This window comes from Meles meles, chromosome 7 (genome assembly GCF_922984935.1).
Source record: "Meles meles chromosome 7, mMelMel3.1 paternal haplotype, whole genome shotgun sequence".
NCBI lineage: Eukaryota > Metazoa > Chordata > Mammalia > Carnivora > Mustelidae > Meles > Meles meles.
In genome coordinates, this window is record NC_060072.1 from 37890125 (window position 1) to 37909631 (window position 19507).

The 19507-nt window shown below is 37.6% G+C and overlaps 1 protein-coding gene across 3 annotated transcripts in view; it reads right to left on the reverse strand.

Annotated features, from left to right (window-relative positions):
• Window positions 1-19507, reverse strand: part of ACSS3 (acyl-CoA synthetase short chain family member 3) — a 162199-nt gene that overhangs the window by 90263 nt on the left and 52429 nt on the right. For all 3 annotated transcript variants that reach the window (XM_046013287.1, XM_046013286.1, XM_046013288.1), the window contains exons 4-7: window positions 18924-19058; window positions 15332-15472; window positions 4598-4678; window positions 4423-4518 (exon numbers count right to left, since the gene is read on the reverse strand). In XM_046013287.1, coding sequence (XP_045869243.1) covers window positions 4423-4518; window positions 4598-4678; window positions 15332-15472; window positions 18924-19058 — 453 coding nt within the window. The remainder of the gene's footprint in view (window positions 1-4422; window positions 4519-4597; window positions 4679-15331; window positions 15473-18923; window positions 19059-19507) is intronic.

Here is a 19507-nt window from a genome sequence, read left to right on the forward strand (position 1 = left end):
GTATATTTTGATGGATATAGGATTCTGGACTGATAATTCCTTTCTTCCCACACTTGAAAAATGTTGTGTCACTTTCCTCTGGCCTCCGAAGAAAGACCCTGTCATTCAAATGGCTTTCCCGGGATGCCTGGGTGGCTCAGCTGGCTTCAGTGGCTGACTCTTGATTGTAGCTCAGGTCATGATCTCAGGGTCCTGGGATGGAGCCCTGAGTTAGGCTCTGTGGCAAGTCTGCTTGAGAATTTTCTCTCTCCCTCTGCCCCCCCCCCACTCACATACTCTCTCTTTCTCTCAAATAAATAAATCCTAAAAAAAAACAAAAACAAAAACAAATGGCTTTCCCCCATAGGGAAGGTATCCTTTCTTTCTCCCAAGTCTCAAGATGACTTTTTGTCTTTAGCTTTCAGAAGTTTATGGTGTGTGTGTGTGTGTGTGTGTGTGTGTGTGTGTGTGTGCGTGAGCGCGCACACGCGCACATGGGTGTTTCTGTACATTAACCATTTGGAAGTTTACCTAGTTTCTTGAATCCAAAGATGTATATTTTTGGCTAAACTTAAGAAGCCGAAAATTTTCTTTTTTTTTTTTCCAGTGCTTTTTTGGCCCCTCCCTTCCTCCTCTCCTTTCATGACTCTGATGTCAAAAACGCTAGATCTTGTGTTATCGTTCCACATGTCCCTGAGGCTCTGCTAATTTTTCTTTTCAGCTCTTCTCTTTCTCTTGTTCAGACTGGTAATTTCTATTGTTCTTCCAATTCAATGATTCTTTCCTTTGCCCCTTTCATTCTCGTATTGAGGCCATCCATTGGGCTTTTATTTTTTTTTAATTTATTATTGAATTATAGGTGACATACAATGTGTTATATTAGCTTCAGGTGTACAACACAGTGATCTGACAAGTTGATATATGACATGATCCTTACCACGAGAAGTGCACTCATGTACCATCTGTCATGATACATTATTGTAGTATTATTGACTATATTCCTTATGTTGTACTTTTCATCTCCGGGACTTATTTCTCTGACAACTGGAAGTCTGTACCTCTAAATCCCCTTCACCTATTTCACCCACTCCATCAAATGAGTTTTAATTTTGGTTATTGTAATTTTCTTCCATATGGCTGCTCTTTATAACTTCTATACCTTTATTGTGACTTTCTATTTTTCCATTTCTCTCAAGAGTGCTCAAATTACATATGGAAGCACTTTTATCATGCCTCCTTTAAAATCTTTGTCAGATAATTCTAACATCTCTGCCATCTCAGTGTTGGTCTCTTTCAATTTTTTTTTTTTCATCAGCTTGAGGTCATTCTAGTTCTTGAAATGAGGGATAATTTTTTTTTTCATCAAAGCTTGGATACCGTGTATATTATAATAGGAGACTGGCTCATGTTGACATCTTTTGTTGCAGATGGCTTTACTTTCATTTCACTCTATCGAGGAAGGGACAGGAGCGGTTAGAAATCCAGATACTTCGTTTGGCCTCCACTGATATCCAACTGGGAGAATGCTTCTCATTGTTGCTGGCTGGGTTCCACTTCCAACAGTGGGCTTCCACTGATAACTCCCTGATCGGGCGAGGTAAGTGTGGCCTATTACTGCTCCCTGCATGGCCTCCTCTGACAACCACCCCAACAGGGAATAAGAAGGGTACTTCATTATTGGTGGGAGGAGATCTAAGTCCAGACTCCTATGGGCTTATCTGTCATTTGAGGGGTCCTCATTACTACTAGGCAGGGATAGAAGTCTTGGCTCCCTAGTCAAACTTCTCTGACACCCCTATGAGAAGATGGGGGCTTACTGTTCCTCCTTACAGCTCAATAAATGCAGAAGTCTAAACTTGGCTTTTGTTGTTGGGGGGCGGTGGGGAGAGACAGCGTGGATTTTTTTGTGGTGTTTTCCTAGAGTAGAGCCATCTAAAGTTTTATGTTTTACTTAGGTTGTCCATTTCCTACTCCTTTGGCTTAAGAGATTGTGTTTCTTTTTTCCTTTTCTCTCTCTCTCTCTGTGTGTGTTTGGTTTAGTTTTTGGGTTAGTTTTTTTGTTGTTATCATTGGCATTTCTGTGTTGCCAGGTTTTTCATCAGAAATCTAGGATATACGCAGGAAAAATAAAACCTGGGGTCCTTGGGTCCCAAGATCCCTAAAACCAGTTTCCCTTCTTCTATCTACCTTTCTGTCTTTTCATGTTCTAGACATGCTTGTGACTTTTAGTTCTAATTGGAAGGAGGAATAGAGAAAAGTATGTCATTTTCATCTTTGCAAAAGCAGAACTCAATCCTTTGAAGGATATTAGACAAGTTCTACGTTGGCTTTTGCATTTTAGCCACATAATTATAAGTGGGGAAAGCTCAGAAATTGGGGGTAGGGTAGAGGTATCCTGGAAGGGCATTTAAAGGCAGAAACACCTGTTATAATGTGCTATAGACTAATTATCAGATGATAACCTGAAATATACAACTGGAGAGCATAGGTGCAAGTCAGACCAGAAGCCAAACACAGAATATATATTAGTCAATGACATACTTCTGCACGTTGGCTGAATATCAGCTTTGAATATATAGCAGGAGGCAGGGAAGAGAGAGAACACTTGTGATAGGTACTAAAACATAAATTCAACAAAGTATAATGAGTGATAGGGTGTGATATGTAAAGATCAAGAAATCTGAATCACTCTTTAATTCTTAGTTTCGAGGACTGGGTAGATGCAGGTAAAATTAACAAAACTACAGAGTACATGGAAAGCATATGGAAAGAAAATGAGTTTTGCAGGGAAGCATGGAGATAGTGAGTTCAGTTCATGTCATCTTGACCATAAGGTGTGTATGCAGCATCTGAAGATGGGCTACCAGTACGTTGGTGCTCATCGGGAAGCTCTGATATAGACAGGAGTAGTTGGAAACTTTGGTTTAATTAGTACTACTCAAATCCAAGTGCAGGAAGATTACTCCCAAAATATAAGCAGAATGAGAAAAGAAGACTAAGAATAACACCCTTATAAACCCTAATGTTTAGGACCAAAATAAGAGAAACTGAGAGAGGAAAGGAGGTCAAGCCGTCTGAGAGAGAGAAGAACAGAGAAGTGGAGCTCAATGTGATTTCATGAGAATTCATTGCGTTTAGGGTATGCTATGCACTGTGCTGCAAGACTGATTTTGGGGGGTCTCATGCTCTACCAGATATAAACGGATAATATCAAAGCAGTATGCTCGGCTCAGTGATCAGTGATAGACACATGCTCAGGGGGCAGCTGGAACCACAGAAAGGGCACGAAACAAAACCAAAGACTGTATGAGGAAACTGAAAAGATGGTAACATCTCAGCAGAGTTCAAGCATAGAAGGAATTAACCAGGTAAGGAAAGACACAGGAAAAGTTACACCGGAAAGAAGAAACAGATACAACAATAGCAAAAGGGCATGGAGCTCAAGAGGAAAGAGAATTACTTGTAGGAAACAGCATGGCTGATGCACTAAGAGAGTGAAAAGAAAATCAGACTGAAGACCTTTTGACTTGGTCACTTAGGAAGTCAATGTTGACCTGATTCTAGGAAGTGATGTCGACAGAAATTGCACCACAGTGGGATAAAAAGCAACTAGAAGAATATGAAATTCACATAGTGTGGATCTGGTACTTTTTTCAAGGAGCCTGGTGGAGAATAAAATAAAGATGGGATAGCTAGAAGTGGGCAAAGGTCTAAAAAGCTTTGTTTTGTTATCAGAAAGAATAGAGGATGTTTACACAGTATATTAAAGAAACTAGAGTGCAGATAAAGGGTTTTAGAATTTAATTACTATATTTAATCTTCTACATAAAAATACTTATAAAGTATCTACTCTTCTTGAGCACATCATTCCAGGATAAAGACAAACAACTGAGCCCCTTTTATTTGTTTCAAATAAACTAAAAAAAAAAAAAATAAATAAAATGCTGATGGTAAATGCACAAAAACAGTATATTCTTCAGCTCTAAAGGCAGCCTAATACTTTTAAATATAAAGACTTAGAATAGCACCTTCAGCTCTGTTACATTTATGTTACCCATACCACAGTTCATTATAAGCATTCAGTGTGGAGGTTTATTTTGTTTACTTCAAAGGAAATGATTATTTTTTAAAAAACCCCTTTATTCTATTGCAATAACTTTGGTACAATACTTTCTAGAAATCCTTTCAGGATAGACATCAAGCTGATTATTATATGTTTTTCATAATATAACTTTTACTGGTTTTGTTCACGCAACTTAAATAGTGGCTATTATTTTCTGTGTTCCTTTCTCTTTTTGAAATCATATTTTTAACTGGAAGAATATATAAAAAATGTCTCCTGCCCCCAATCCAAATTTTTCTGTTCCCACTTAGAAACAACTTCTTTAAAAGTTTCAGTAAAAAAAGAATTATCTTTAGGTGGTATTAATTTCATTTTATTACCTCATATAAAACTGTTGTGTTCCCATGTAGAAGGGGTCCATAACAGATATAGGAATGTCCGACAACCCAGCCTAAGTCAGAGGCTGCCCACCACACCTAAAAAATAAGAAATAAAAAAATACATGCAAGTTCACCAGGGAAATGTGCTATATCATGAATTTAAAACCATGATTACCTCTCCAGGTTTAAGTCCATAGATAGAAGACATCGTCCAGTTTAGCATCACAGCGTATCCCCCCGTGGGTCTCACGACACCCTGAAGGACAGAATATGTGAAGTTAACATTACCAACCAATGGGTTCAAAGATTCTTTGCTTTTACATTATCCATCTTAAAGAGTTACTGCTTAAATTACTTTATATTCTATTAACTACATACCACTTTGGCTTTCATATAATTGTATTTACATAAATATTTATTTAGCTCCCTCAATCATAAACGCAGAAAAATTTGTCTACATTAGTGTACTTACAGAATCCTTTCTCACAGACCATTCTTGACTTTCTAAAGAAAACTTAATGACCTCACAGAATCAAATACAATAAATATCTTTTCCAGGCGTAACATAAACTAACAACATTACATTTACAGATATTTTTCCTGAACAAAAATGGAAACTCTCCGGTGCTTGGGTGGCTCAGTTGATTAAGTAATGGCCTTTGGCTTGGGTCATGATCCTGGAGTCCCAGGATTGGGATCAAGTCCCAAATTCAGGCTCCCTGCTCAGCTTGGAGTCTGCTCCTCCCTCTGACCCTACCCTCCTCAAGGTCCCTCTCTCTCTCTGTCCTTCTCTAATAAATAAATAAATAAAATCTTTTTAAAAAAATAAAAAATGGAAACTCTCAAAATAAAGTGCACAAAAAAGTCAAAGATAATTGTGTCCTTCAAACACACATTAACGTAAGGATGGCTATCCCTTAATATTATTACATAATAATAGGATGCTCAGAGGAAACAAAGTCATATTCTAACAGGAGCCTCATGACAATGATACACTGGGGATTGTTCTAGTATAGAACTAGAGCTAAAAAATTTTTTAATGATGAATTCTCCAAATCTGACAAAGCAATCCTCCTGGGTAGGATCTAAGGCTGATAGATTTGCATTATATGACATGTGGGGCAAAAGTAGGGATTGCTACATCACAGTATTATAGCTTTCATGGACCAGTTTCTAGCAGCTTTCCATGATATGGAACATATTCAAATTTCATACAAGATTAATATTTGAACACTGGCACAAGAGTCACCATAAATAAAAGCTGATGATAAATTTAATAATTGCATTTATTTCTTCACTATAAATATTAATCAACATTGGCTTAAAAAGGCTTAGCCATGTGAATATTCAGAATGATCACGTGAATGCTTGCTAAAAAACAAGCTATATTTCACTCACATGAACTCCGAAGCTTCTTTTAGAAGAGCAATTATTATTACTCTGTGCAGAAAATAATTACTCTACCTAAAGGCAAATATGGCCCTAATTAATACATGTACTACCAGGTGGAACTTTCTGGCATAACTCAGAAGCTTTAATGTGCCTACGTGAATCAGTAAAATGAAAAGCAAACTGACTTTCCATTAGTTACTAAAGTTGCTGCTCTCCTCAGGTACCACCAATAAAACGGAGGTATCCAACTGTAGAACACATTTTATCTACCTGCAGAAACAACTGGTCTCTTGGCGAATGCCTCACGCAGCTTCCTTGGCATCTGACAGCTACTTTCTATGTTGTGTGACATGGTTAGCATGCAGCTGGCTCTCTCCATCATCACTCGAGTATTAGAAATCCTTAGTCCCTGCCAGTAGGCTTCACACATGCATTCTCCCACATAAACTGAACAGCAGCTCTTTTCCTGGGATATTCTGTTCTGTCCTCCGTGAACTTCACTCATTAGTTTGTTTTATTGAGATCTTTTCTTATGATTCAATACCTTGAGGAATTTGATAGTCATCAACTTGCAAATTTTTTATTCATTTTGTAGAGAGGAAAAAGTGAAGCTTTTTTTCATGGATAATATGCTATCTCTATACTATGGCAGACAGTGATAAGTAATGTCAGTAATGATTTCATTTAATATGTTTCAGAATTTTCTTTCCATCTACCAGTCCCTGCATTTAGAGCTCATTGTTATCAATAATTCTAAATATTACTATAACTGGGTACATTTTTAGATTATACAGTATAGAAGGTAAGATGAATCGACTGAGAATGATAAAAAGGAAGAAAAGGCAAGAAAAAACCATAAATGAGTAGTAATTCATTTGTAAAACTAAGAAGATAAAGGAATAAGCTATCAAATTTCTATTTAACTCCCAAGTAGACTTTATCCTATACCCTTCTTTAGAGGGTAATACCTGATGCTCCTTTCCCCAGAAAATGGTGAGTGCATCCATTTGATGTCAAAAAAAGTGGGATTTAAAAATGAGAATAAATGAAACAAGATGGGATTGGGAGGGAGACAAACCATAAATGACTCTTAATCTCACAAAACAAACTGGGGGTTGCTGGGGGGAGGTGGGATTGGGAGAGGGGGAGCGGGCTATGGACATTGGGGAGGGGAGGCGAACCATAAGAGACTATGTACTCTGAAAAACAACCTGAGGGTTTTGAAGGGTCAGGGGTGGGAGGTTGGGGCAACCTGAGGGTTTTGAAGGGTCAGGGGTGGGAGGTTGGGGGAACAGGTGGTGGGTAATGGGGAGGGCACGTTTTGCATGGAGCACTGGGTGTTGTGCAAAAAGAATGAATACTGTTATACTGAAAAAATAAATAAAATTAAAAAAAAAAAAGAAAAAAAAAAAATGAGACCATGCATGATTAAGCATTTAAAATTATAAAGTATCTATAATTTAACTTAGGATCTTATTAACAAAAATTTCCTTAGTTCTAGCAATTATTGCTTTTTCTTTTATTTTTTCTTTTTTTATTTATATAAATTTATATTTATGTAAATTTGTATTTATTTATTTTTATTTTATTTTTAATTTTTTTATTTTTATTTTTCCCTGTGCTGATACCACCCAAAAGCTAGAAATGTCAAAACGACTAAAGGTCACCATCAAAGATTCTCATGAAAAACAATTAAAATAGAGCTAATAGAGAGAGAAAAGCCATGGTGTCTGTTTTTCATTGGTCTTTGATATCCACTTATTTTTATTTAAGGATGAGTATAAAAATTTCCGTTAAGTATTATTTTACCATTCATTAATCTAGGTAATAGATCTGAAACTTGGTCTTTGCCTCCAAAATATTTGGGTAATAATTCTCAATTTTCTGAGTATTTGATATGGTGTAGGAAAAAAAAAAAAACCTGCATAATTCCATTCTACATCTTCATGTAGATCTTTCATAGAAAGTTTGAAAATAAAATAAAAATGGAAAGATGAGGTTGAAAAGAGAATTTCTTTATTATAATATCAATATGTGACTAAAAAAACAAGATGATAAAGGTTTTTCATTTGTTTCTTATTTGTAATCACATTTTGCAGGTAATGATCATTAAAATGTTAGAGAAACATTGTTTGGCCAATGAAAACACATAAATCATGCTCAAAAATGAAATCATTATATTATAATAATCAAAATAAATCAGAAAATAAAAACTCTTTTAAAATATATTTAAGGAGGGTGCGTGGGTGGCTCAGTCAGTTAAGCGTCTGCCTTCGGCTCAGGTCATGATCTCAGGGTCCTGGGATGGAGCCCCACATCGGGCTCTCTGCTCAGCAGGGAGCCTGCTTCTTCCTCTGCCTGACTCTCCCCGACAGCACTCTGTCTCTTTCTCTCTCTCTGTGTCTCTCTCCCTCAGTCTTTCTCTCTCTCTCAACCTCTCTCTCTCTGACAAATAAGTAACATCATCAAAAAAAATCTGAAATCTTGAGTATGAGGTAAAAACACTTAATCAATGTCAGCACTTACTCCTAAAACACAAGCATATGCTGCATTTTACTCTTCTGAATATCTGTTATACTTTCCTTATGTACTTACACTCTATCTACCTTAAAAATAAAAACATTGGATGAACTAATGTATTGTCAGAAAAGTCCTGTAACCTGCCAAAATACTGTTCTGGTATTTGTAGTATTATCCATCACACTTAAAGTCTTCTGGGGAACTTGAAACACTTCCAGGTGGGAATAACACTCTACACCCTAAATAAAGACATGAAAGTGAATTCTATCACAGAAATGCAAAAGGGGAGGCCACTGGATGGTCAGTGGGTTAAATAAAGCCTCTGCCTTTGGCTCAGGTCATGATCCCGGGGTCCTGGGATCGAGCCCCACATCGGGCTCTCTGCTCAGCAGGGAGCCTGCTTTCCGCCCCCTCTCTCTCTACCTGCCTCTCTGCCTACTTGTGATCTCTGTCTGTCAAATAAATAAATAAAATCTTTTAAAAAAATGTGAAAGGAGACAACGAAAAATGATGACAATAACATTACATGTTTAATGTATATAAGTGCTTTAAAACTTCAATCCACACAGGTAAAATTAAAGGTTGGTTATTAGTCACCCATGAATAGGACCACAGAATCATCACAGATGGTCCTTTATAATTTCCAGCTGAATGAGCTGCCTCTGAAACCAAGGAAAACCACAAAGTATCATGAATGGGGCCATTAAAGTAAAACATAAAATAGGAAAGAAAACATGTTAGCATCAAGTGTGGTATGCAGTTTGGATTGCCACACTTAGGAAAAATACAGAACAGTATGGGTTTTACCAGAAGAAGAAGAAAGACTGAGTCCGATAAGATTGAGAGCTTAGGATTCTTTATCCTAAAAAATGTAGTTTTTTTTCTTAGTTGATCTATAAAAATCTGAAAAGCAAATCTTAAGATACTCAAGTAAGAGAAGTTTGGAGTACTCAACAAAACTTCACACTTTCTAAGTTGAGCCCCTCTGTCATCTTACTCTGCAACAGGCTTATACAAAACAAATATGTATAGTTATGTCCCCATGTATTTATTCACATATATATGTGTAAATATATACATTTATGTGTGTGCTCATGCATGTTTCAATTTGGCCTGACAAGTTGAGGAAAAAAAAGAAGAAAGGGTAAATAAATATTTCACCTAAGTAAAAGAAATCCATTATGAGGTGATTGGGATTAAGTGAATTGAGAAATAAAAGATACAGTTCTGGGGGCACCTGGGTGGCTCAGTGGGTTAAAGCCTCTGCCTTCGGCTCAGGTCATGATCTCAGGGTCCTGGGATCGAGTCCCGCATCAGGCTCTTTGCTCAGCCAGGGGCCTGCTTCTTCTTCTCTCTTTCTCTGTCTCTCTCTCTCTCTCTGCCTGCCTCTCTGCCTACTTATAAAAAATAAATAAAATACTTAAAAAGATACAGTTCTGATTACTTAAAAAATCCAACAGATCAACAAAAATCTGGTTCTTTTAACGGCTTTACAGTTGATACCCCCTCTTTCTAGAATGAACCACCACCCCCCCCTTCCCTGAACCTGGTTAGCTCCTACTTTGTCACAGAAGTACTTAAAGACATCATGAAAGTGCCACCTCCTCTACGAAGTGGTCCCCAATCCCACAGTTTAAGTTTCTCTCCTGATTCTTCCTTGGCTCCCAGGCCATCAAACATCTTCAAGGTGACCAGCCTGACTGAGGGCTGCGTGTTCCCCCCCAATTCTGAGAATGGCTCTTCATCTTCAGCAGGGTCACTGCCATGGACTAGGCATGTAGTCAATTTGTTGACTGAATATGTGAACATTGAGTGAATAAGCACATGTAAGAAAAATACAGTTCTTGTTTTAAAGAGTCTTCTTTGTTCAGGAGAAAGCTTTGAAACTTGTAGAACTTAGTGAATCTTATTAGTAGAAATGGGGCGGTTCCATTTGGGACAGTGCATCAAACATAAAATCTCTTGCCACAGGCTTTCGGATGCCTCTGAAGCTGCCTCTACGGAGGACACTTTAGCAGCAATATAATTTTTATTGATCTGAACAACTGTGAGGTAAGAGGCAAAGGTATAGTGAGTTCAGCATTTTAACTGTAACCACAGATTTAAAAAAGAAAGTTCACTGCTTTTTTATTTGACTTTCTCCTATTTTTTGTTCTAGGGTAGGAAATATTAATGTCACCTAACATGTAGGAATAAAGGTGACATAAATTCTGTAATACACATCAGGACCAAAAGCCTACCACTTTCCCATCATGCTTTCCTCTCTTTTTTGTTCGTTTGCTTCTTTCTTGTCTTTTTTCAAAAATTTTTTTATTATATTCAGTTAGCCAGCATATAGTACATCATTAGTTTTTGATGTAGCGTTCAATGATTCCTTAGTTGCGTATAACACCCAGTGCTTATCAGAGTCCAGCATCTCTCATGGTTTGTCTCCCTCTCTGATTTCTTCCCATTCAATTTTCCCTCCTTTCCCCTGCGGTCCTCTGCACTACTTATGTTCCACATATGAGTGAAACCATATGATAATTGTCTTTCTCTGCTTGACTTATTTCACTTAGCGTTATCCCCTCCAGTTCCATCCATGTTGATGCAAACGGTGGATGTTCATTCTTTCTGATGGCTGAGTAATATTCCATTGTATATATGGACCACATCTTCTTTATCCATGCAGCTTCCTTGCTGCTTGCTTGCTTGCTTGTTCTTTCTCCTCTTGAAGTCCGCTTGACATACAATGTTGTATTAGTTTCATGTGTACAACATAGTGATTCAATATTCATGTACATTAGGAAGTGATCACCCTGATAAATCTAGTTACTATCTGTCAAAATACAAAGCTATTACATATTATCAACCATATTCCTTATAGTCTATACGTTGTATCCCTGTGTCTTACTTATTTCTTAACTAGAAGATGATACTTCTTTATCCCCGTCTCCTATTTTGCCCATCTCTTCTGCCCCTCTTCTTTGGCAACAATCTGATTGTCCTCTGTATCCATAGGTCTGTTTCTGTTTTGTATTGTTTCATTTTTTAGATTTCACATATAAGTGAATTCATATGGTATGTCTTCCTCTGCCTGACTTCTTTCACTTAGCATGATGTCCTCTCATGGTTTCAATCCTTTCAACCCTTTCTGTCCTTTGCTTTCCTTCCCCTTTTCTCCTACTCTCCTTTTTTGCTTTGACACTGAATTTTTTTTGTTCCTTCTGCATGTGCATGTATGTGATTATCACTGTCCCTTCACGATATCAAGCTGGAATAAGATACATATAACCATCACTAAATCTCCCCTTCCCCAAAGGACACCCCCCCCATCCAGATGAGGGATTCTTCCATCGTACAGTACTCTGAAGTACCCTGCACACAGGCACCCAAACTGAAGAGGCTAGAGGCCCACAACATCGCAGAAATGTGTGTAGAGCAGCTCAGTTATGGCTGCTGGATAATTTACAGCTGCTGACAGATTAACCTCTCCTACAGCAACCTGACAAATCCAGGGTTGGCAGATGCAGAGATGCAAATATGCCCGAAATATATCTGCAACTTCTAACCAAAGAACAGATTGCCTTATGTGTGTCTTCGATGTGCCTATGAGAAATGAGTATTTTTAAGCAGAATATTTTTTATGGGTTCACAACATTATTTTTCCTCGTGAAGATCAAAGATTGAGAGAATAAATTATATGATGACATGAAATTTATGCTTAAGCGCTTCATAAATATATGTGTGCTCATCTTTCCTGTACTTCTATTCTGGGAATCCAAATATTAAAATTTCAGATCCCATTAATCCTGATTATACCTACCAAGAGTGAAATGAGGATCTTATGAATAAAGAGGAGTCTGGGAACTAACTAGAGAAGTAAAAGTTCATTTAACAAATATTCTGAGGATTTACCATGGCCCAGTTTTTAGGATGGTGACACAGTGGAGTCAAAGATGTATGAAATATATTCTAAGAACTCTGAGAACATGCAGAGTTACAAAGATAAGCAAACAAAAACTAGCAGGGATAAGGTAGAATAAAACAAGTGGCATAAAGATTTGTTGACAGTGTATAATTTCAATACAATTGAAATTCTCAAGTGCACTAGGGGGATGAAGGAAATAGTTCTGAGGGACCTTGAGAGACAACTTTTTCTTGCCCTTCTGCATGCCTTAATTTGCAAAACCTCCACACTCCCATGCTTAAACCCCAGAACTCTACATGGAAGACCCACAAAGGTCTATCTCTCAACCCAGATGCACTTCTTGGACCCAGACCTTCACCTCCCACACCTCACTAGGCATCTCCACATTAAGGTCCCATAGAGACATCATACTCAGTGTGTTTCCAAACTCCCAGTTTCTCCTGCCCTAAACCACTTCCTGTGTTTAGTAAATAATGAAAACCATTCTCCTGTGTTCTCGGTGTCAAATCTTGGACCCTTCCTCTGCCTCACTATCTTTGAACAAAATCTGATTTCTCTTAAGTGTGCTCCCCTAAGTCCTAAAAGCCTGAAAATAAATCTCTTTGCCTCCATTTTGTGTACTTGTCTATCTTCCCAACAAAATGCTACAAGGGCTTAACTTTCTTCATATTCTTCTCTCCCACTTAAGTAGCATTAGTGCCCTCCATTCCTTATATACAGAATATAACCTAAACTTCTTGGCTAAATTTTAAGAGTCTGGCCCCTGCCTATATATCCAGTCATTTCTCCTCTTCACTTGTGCCACATGCACTAGCCATCTTGGAAACTTCCATGCACACTCCTTCCTTTGCATATGCTAACCCTTTCTGCCTATAATACGCTTCTTTCAGTGATGGCACTCTATGAAGAAGTTTTATTCATCCTTCAAATGTCATCTTATAAGAGCTTTCTTTGAACACTCTTTGATGGAACAGCTATCCTGCTCTTCCCACCACTGGGTCCCATTACCCTGCTTTATTTTTCTTCATAACATTTTTCACATATTCGATAGCTCCTCGTTTCATGCGTAGGTCCTGGCTATACTTCTAAAAAGAGAGCCAGACCCATATTTGGGTGCTCAGTCATATGTGCTGAATTTATTGACTGTAATCCTCCAGACACTATTCAATCTCATCTTTTCCCTGAGAGAGAGAGAGAGAGAGAAAGTGCTGTCCTTTTAGAACAAGGACCACAGTCTATCTTGCACCACCTGCATTCATATACATTTCAACCCACCAAACTAAAGGGACTGTGGTTCACTCATATCTTCTGGCACAGAAGGAACACTCAATACACGTGTGTTGAATGGAGCTGAATTCAACATAGAGATCTATAATCTGAAATAGATTAGGATGGTACATTAGGAAGGAAAGAAGAATGACTGAACCTAAACGATCTTCAGTTTGGGCATCTAGGACTCCAAGGAGAAATTCTGACCCAGACAAAACCTGGGAAAGCTAGGATCCTTCTTTATTTGGAACCAGGAACCACCACTTTCCAAATTTGATGCTGTATACATTACTGTCATTTCTACCACACTGGCTGAGTCAGTTCTGAGTCGCTGACAAGCTCCTCTTCTCTTTCTGCTATAAAGATCCCCATCCAGGCCATGGTGAAGTTCAGGGTAATTTAAAATCTTGAAGTGTCACAAAGGTTTTTATAAGAATCCTTCAGGCTTCCAGGAGCTAAAGTGATTTTTGGAGGGTTCTTTTTTATTTAGTTAGGTTCTACTGTGTTTTCAGGGTCAGGGGTTTCCTCTCATGTTGATACTTTTCTATAAGATTATAACTTTCTGAACCCCCTTGTATTTTATGGCCAAACATTCAGTTAGCCTCTGGGTGACTGGTGCCTAATGCAGAATTGCAAAAGGTGGAGGATTAAAGTTTAGGTGCTGAAGATCATTCGGACTGCTGGAACAAGGCATAGTCATCAACATAAAGGAGTATTTTTCAGATGACCAGAGTTGTTACAGAAATCCTAAGAGTTTGATTCTACAATGACACAAATATATTTATGTATAAGCATTTACTAATTTATTTATGCACTCTACAAAAATTTGTTAAGTACATACAAAGCACAACAGGAGACTAAAATATAATAAAACACGGTCTCTGTCCTCAGAGAGAATATATTCCCTACCAAATGCTTCTTTTTTTACAAGCAAGTGAGTTTTCTATGGAACATCTTAATTTTTCTTTTTAAAAACTAACCAAATGGAACAACTATTTTAAGACTATTAACAAATTATATTCTCAGAGTTCTGATGCTACAGAAATCGAATATAAATAAAGAGGCCACTATTCTCCAGGATGCAAATGATCATGAAAGTCCCTTCTCCCACTAAAATTTTATGATTCAATGACTACTGAACTCCTTAATAAAAATGAATAGGGAGATGACACTGTCAGCTTTTATGAAGTTCTATGAAGAAACAGTATTAGTTGGAGATACAGGCAAAGTGATATTTATTCATTATCTGACACCTTCAAAAATATTGATGCTTCTAACTTTGTTTTGTGAAAACATCTTTCATGTAAGCAGATTCAAAAATCCTTGGATGTCTTCAGTGCTGCAAATCGCACAGTTCAATACTCTGGATAAATTGCATGCTGTTGAAACTGTCTGGGTCAATTCTCAAACTTACATTTATAACAAAGAATTAAATTCCCTTAGATCAAAAATCAATTCCATACTCTACAAAAGTTACATCTCAATTTAGAAAATAAAAATATTTAATTTAAAACACAGTTTTATATAACTGTATTAAACCCACTGACATTTGATCAAATATCCATTCATCTTAAGAGCTTACTAAAGCAATGGCAACTTGCTGATATATGTGAAGATTCTGGAAGAGACTGGGCCAAAGCATTTGACATTAAGCATAATTAATATTTTTCAAGATTTAAACACAACATTCCTTTAAGATATAAAGTACCCAAGCCTAGTCCTCCAGGTACAGTCTGCATTTTCAGTCAGTCATCAAACGTTCTCAGTGGACAGGAAATCGGCCACTGCACAGATACTTATCCCTGAGAGCGTGAATACCTTGGGCAGCCCCGTTGTTCCGGACGTGTAAAGAATATACAGCGGGTGTTCTGAAAGAACAGGAACACAGTCATGTGACTGTGCTTTGGCCATCTCCTCATCCCAGTCAAGGTCACGACCTGGAGCCAAAGGAACTGTCTCCTACACAGGAAGTACACAGGAACATGCAGTGAACAAGGGACGTTACATCAGAACAATGGCGACTGACTAAATCCACATATATTAGTCTGAGCATCTGACTGAAAATCTAGGCTTAGATAGCATTAAACATCAGATTTATGACTACATATTTCAGTTAGAACTAATACTATAACGGTTCTTTCCCAATGAGAAAATATTAAATCATTTTCAGGAGTAGGGAGATAATCAAATTTTGCTTTTTCAAGAACAAAAACTCGTTTTGAAAATTAATGAGCATATGTGACATATCTAAAATGTTACCCAATTTTTCCTCCACCTTAGTCATCCATTAATATGGAGGAAATGTTTGGGACGCCTGGGTGGCTCAGTTGGTTAAGCGGCTGCCTTCGGCTCAGGTCATGATCCCAGTGTCCTGGGATCCAGTCCCACATCGGGCTCCGTGCTGGGCGGGGAGCCTGCTTCTCTCTCTGTCTCTGCCTGCCTCTCTGTCTGCCTGTGCTCACTCTCTCTCTCTCTCTGACAAATAAATAAATAAAATCTAAAAAAAAAAAAAAAATGGAGGAAATGTTTGTTTTCTTTTTTGTTCCTCGAACAAAGCTCTGCGTTGTTAACTTTACGATAATAGAGTCACGAGTTAGTCGGAGACAATTAAAAGAGATTAGACCTCTTTACTTAAAATACTGCCAACAAAACTAGCCAGCTAGATAAGGAGTAAGGAAGTGGCTTATGGAAAAATTATTCTAATGGGGAGTCGCAGCTATTTAAGTAGAATTAAGATTCAGTACACGCCTGATTATTTTCTGAAAGGTTAACTAAGCTCCAGATGACACATCAGGAAGTTTACATTTGGTCAATGATTAGTTTAGGCCCAGGGGAGGCTACACACTCCTCCATGAAAGCTGGTAAGATCCACCACCTAAAGAGCCTGTGTAACCATTCTCTTCATCAAGGCAATCCCCCAGTGAAGCCCAGAGACCCTCAGGGATTTAGAAAAGCTGAGTCATTAACCAATTTTTCAGGATCCTTAATAATCAGGTTGCAAATACGGTCATATATTTAAATGAGTACATTTACAAAGTAACACTTCAATCTAATATCACAAGTACAATGTCTTTGTGAATAAACACATTATAGGTAACAATCAGAGTTGAATTTCATAAAAGTGAAGTTTAAGGCCCAGTTGGCTTCTCTGGCCTCACACTGATAGACCCTGAATATGCCAATAAGAGAAAAAAAAATAGTTCACTGTCACCAGATTGTATATTTCCATTTGTTTTTATGAATCAGAGAAACACAACTAATTTCAAATTACCAAGCCTTTGACATTACAATAACAGACCCATAAAAAGAAATTCTCATACTGCATAATGAAAAATGTCAATTGAACGATCACAAAAAATTATTACAGATCAAATGAAATGAGGAGTGAATGAATGAATGAATGAATGAATTCTTCAGGCTAAGAAAATCCTTCACAGGCACATGTAAAGAAGACTGGGCAAAAGGCAGGGAGGGAAAAGTCAGCATTAGCTTTTACATAGATACTTTTACTTCTATAGACAAGTCCTGGTAGGGTTCTTGAAAGGCAGTATTGGCCGAGCACCAGAGCTAACTGATGTGATGTTCTTGTGATTCTGTCATCGCTTGCTTGAGGCTTAGAACTGGCAGCCTGGTTTTTACCTCCTTTGGCAAAAATGCAATCCTGGTTAATGAGACATACCACCATCATAATGTGTCTCTAAACTGGAGGCAAAGCCAGTCCACTGGGCTTAATTACTAACTAAACAGCAGGACTACTATAAAGGACAAGAGACAACCAAAGCTCTCATCAAAGATAAAGAAGAATCAAAATAAAGGAAGTGTCTCAAGAATAAAGGAAAGAGAGTTACGGAAAGGAAGGATGGAGGAGGGAATCTCTACCCACAACAAGGAAAGAGAAGAGATGTGCGTTAGAAAAATATGAATAGGAAACTTGCATATCCATTTCCAGTGTTTGTAAAGTAAAAGAAACAGCATATATCTTGTTGATTATAAGTCATTGAACCAAAGTTCAAATCTTGGCACCACTTAATAGCTGTGACTTTGGGCTATGACAGCTCCATAACTCAGTTTCTTCATCTGTGAAATGGGGCCAGTAATAGCACCTACTTCATTGGTTTCTGAAAATTAAATAAGTGTATGAAAGTACTTAGCTTTGGGCCTAGTATAAGCTCTTCACAAATTCATGAGTTTATGCATATGCAAAGGCCACACACATACTCACAGAAACATATGCATTTGTGTGTGTGTGTGTGTGTTCCTACCCTTCCTCGACCTCCTCATACCCAGAGCCTCTTTCACTGCTGACTCTGTATTCCTTAACAAGTCTTTTTAAAAATATGCTTGAGGGCATCTGAAAGAAACTCAAAATTCTTGAGACAGTAAGAATATTAAAATCATTGAGTGCAGCAGTCCATGAACCACAGACTACTAAAACTTTATACAGAAATTTAATGTGGTAATGGGAATTGCTAGGTGGTAATCAAAATGACATCGTTTTAATGCTTTCTATTCTTATATCTTATCATTTAAGCATTTTCTGCAGAAAACCTCAAGAGTTCCATAAAATTAACAATTCTTTGCACTCTTGTCATTTTTCGTCTGCAAAAAATTTTAATCTGCTAGGAACTCAAGTTGCTTCCACTATAAATAGCTGATACTGGCATGGATGTCAAATTAAGGTGATCATTAGATCAAATTTACTAAGAAAAGCACTGTAAAATGTATTCATTGTGTTTTTTAGACTGTTTTTTCTTCTTTCATGGATCACAAAGTAATTTCTGTTTAGAATACTCACATTTTGTTTTCCTGAACATGGTTTTATTTCCAGACTAAATGCCTTCTCTAAAATTTTTAAAAAGCATTTTTTAAATACAAATTAATCATACCATTCCACAAGGCAGGAGAGCTCAGGGATCAAGCACGTGATCAGAGTGCACTGTGTTCAGATCATGACCCTGACACTCACTAGCTGGGCAAGTTGTTTTATCTCTGCTCACTGGATTTCTCTTACATAAAATAGGAGTAATGCTCATAAGTTATCAGGAAGATTTTTTAAACTGTTCACTAGCAGAGAATCAAGAATCAAATGGTAAGCAGTCAGTGAGTGAGTGTTAGTATGATCACGATTATTACAATTTAAATTGATACATGACACCACAATAGACTACGTGCAGAACCCAATTCATTAACATTACATATTATTATATGTGTTTCAATCTTTTTGTTTTAAGCTAGTTTTTTCATAAAGACAGAAAACATCATTCATACTTTTTTTCTTTTTGCAAAAATGGTGCTATGCGGGAAGTGTATTTAATTGTTTACAGATCTAGTGTTTCTTTCACATGGGCAAGACTATAATCATCCTTAGCACATCACCATAAGCAAGCACCAAATTCAGTATTCCTATTACCATATTTGGACGATTATAAATGAGCACGTTATCTGGTTTGTGCTGTCCCAGTCTCAGTGCTTCTTCTAGGAGGGGGATGTATTCTACTCTTCTTCCAGGTTCAATCCCAAATGATGCTGTAACAACCACCTTGGGCTACGATGGAAAAAGCACAGTAATTGAGAAAGTTGAGCAGTGCTGATTAAGGTAAGTATAATATTTCAGGTGCAGGCTGGCAATTTAACATTCAACAAGAAGTGCTGTAATGATTCTGTTCTCTATTGAGTAAATGGTCTGAAAACAATGAACCCTTTGTAAATGTTGTAGACCTAACAACTTCCACAGAGATCTCACTTACCTGCTCCAAACTTTCTGCTCGGTGATGCTTTGGGCCAATAAGTATGAGCTATTTAAAAATACATCCCAAAGAATTCATGAGGCCACGCAGAATTGCCCTGAGCTGGTGACATGCAACCCTAGGGACCCCGCACTAACTGAGGCCCCCATACTGGCTCGTCCGTGCTGAGGTTGTAGTGTTTCTTAGGTGGGAAGGGTCAGCCTATTGCTAGTAGGAAGGGTTACTACATTTTTTTATGTCAGCATCT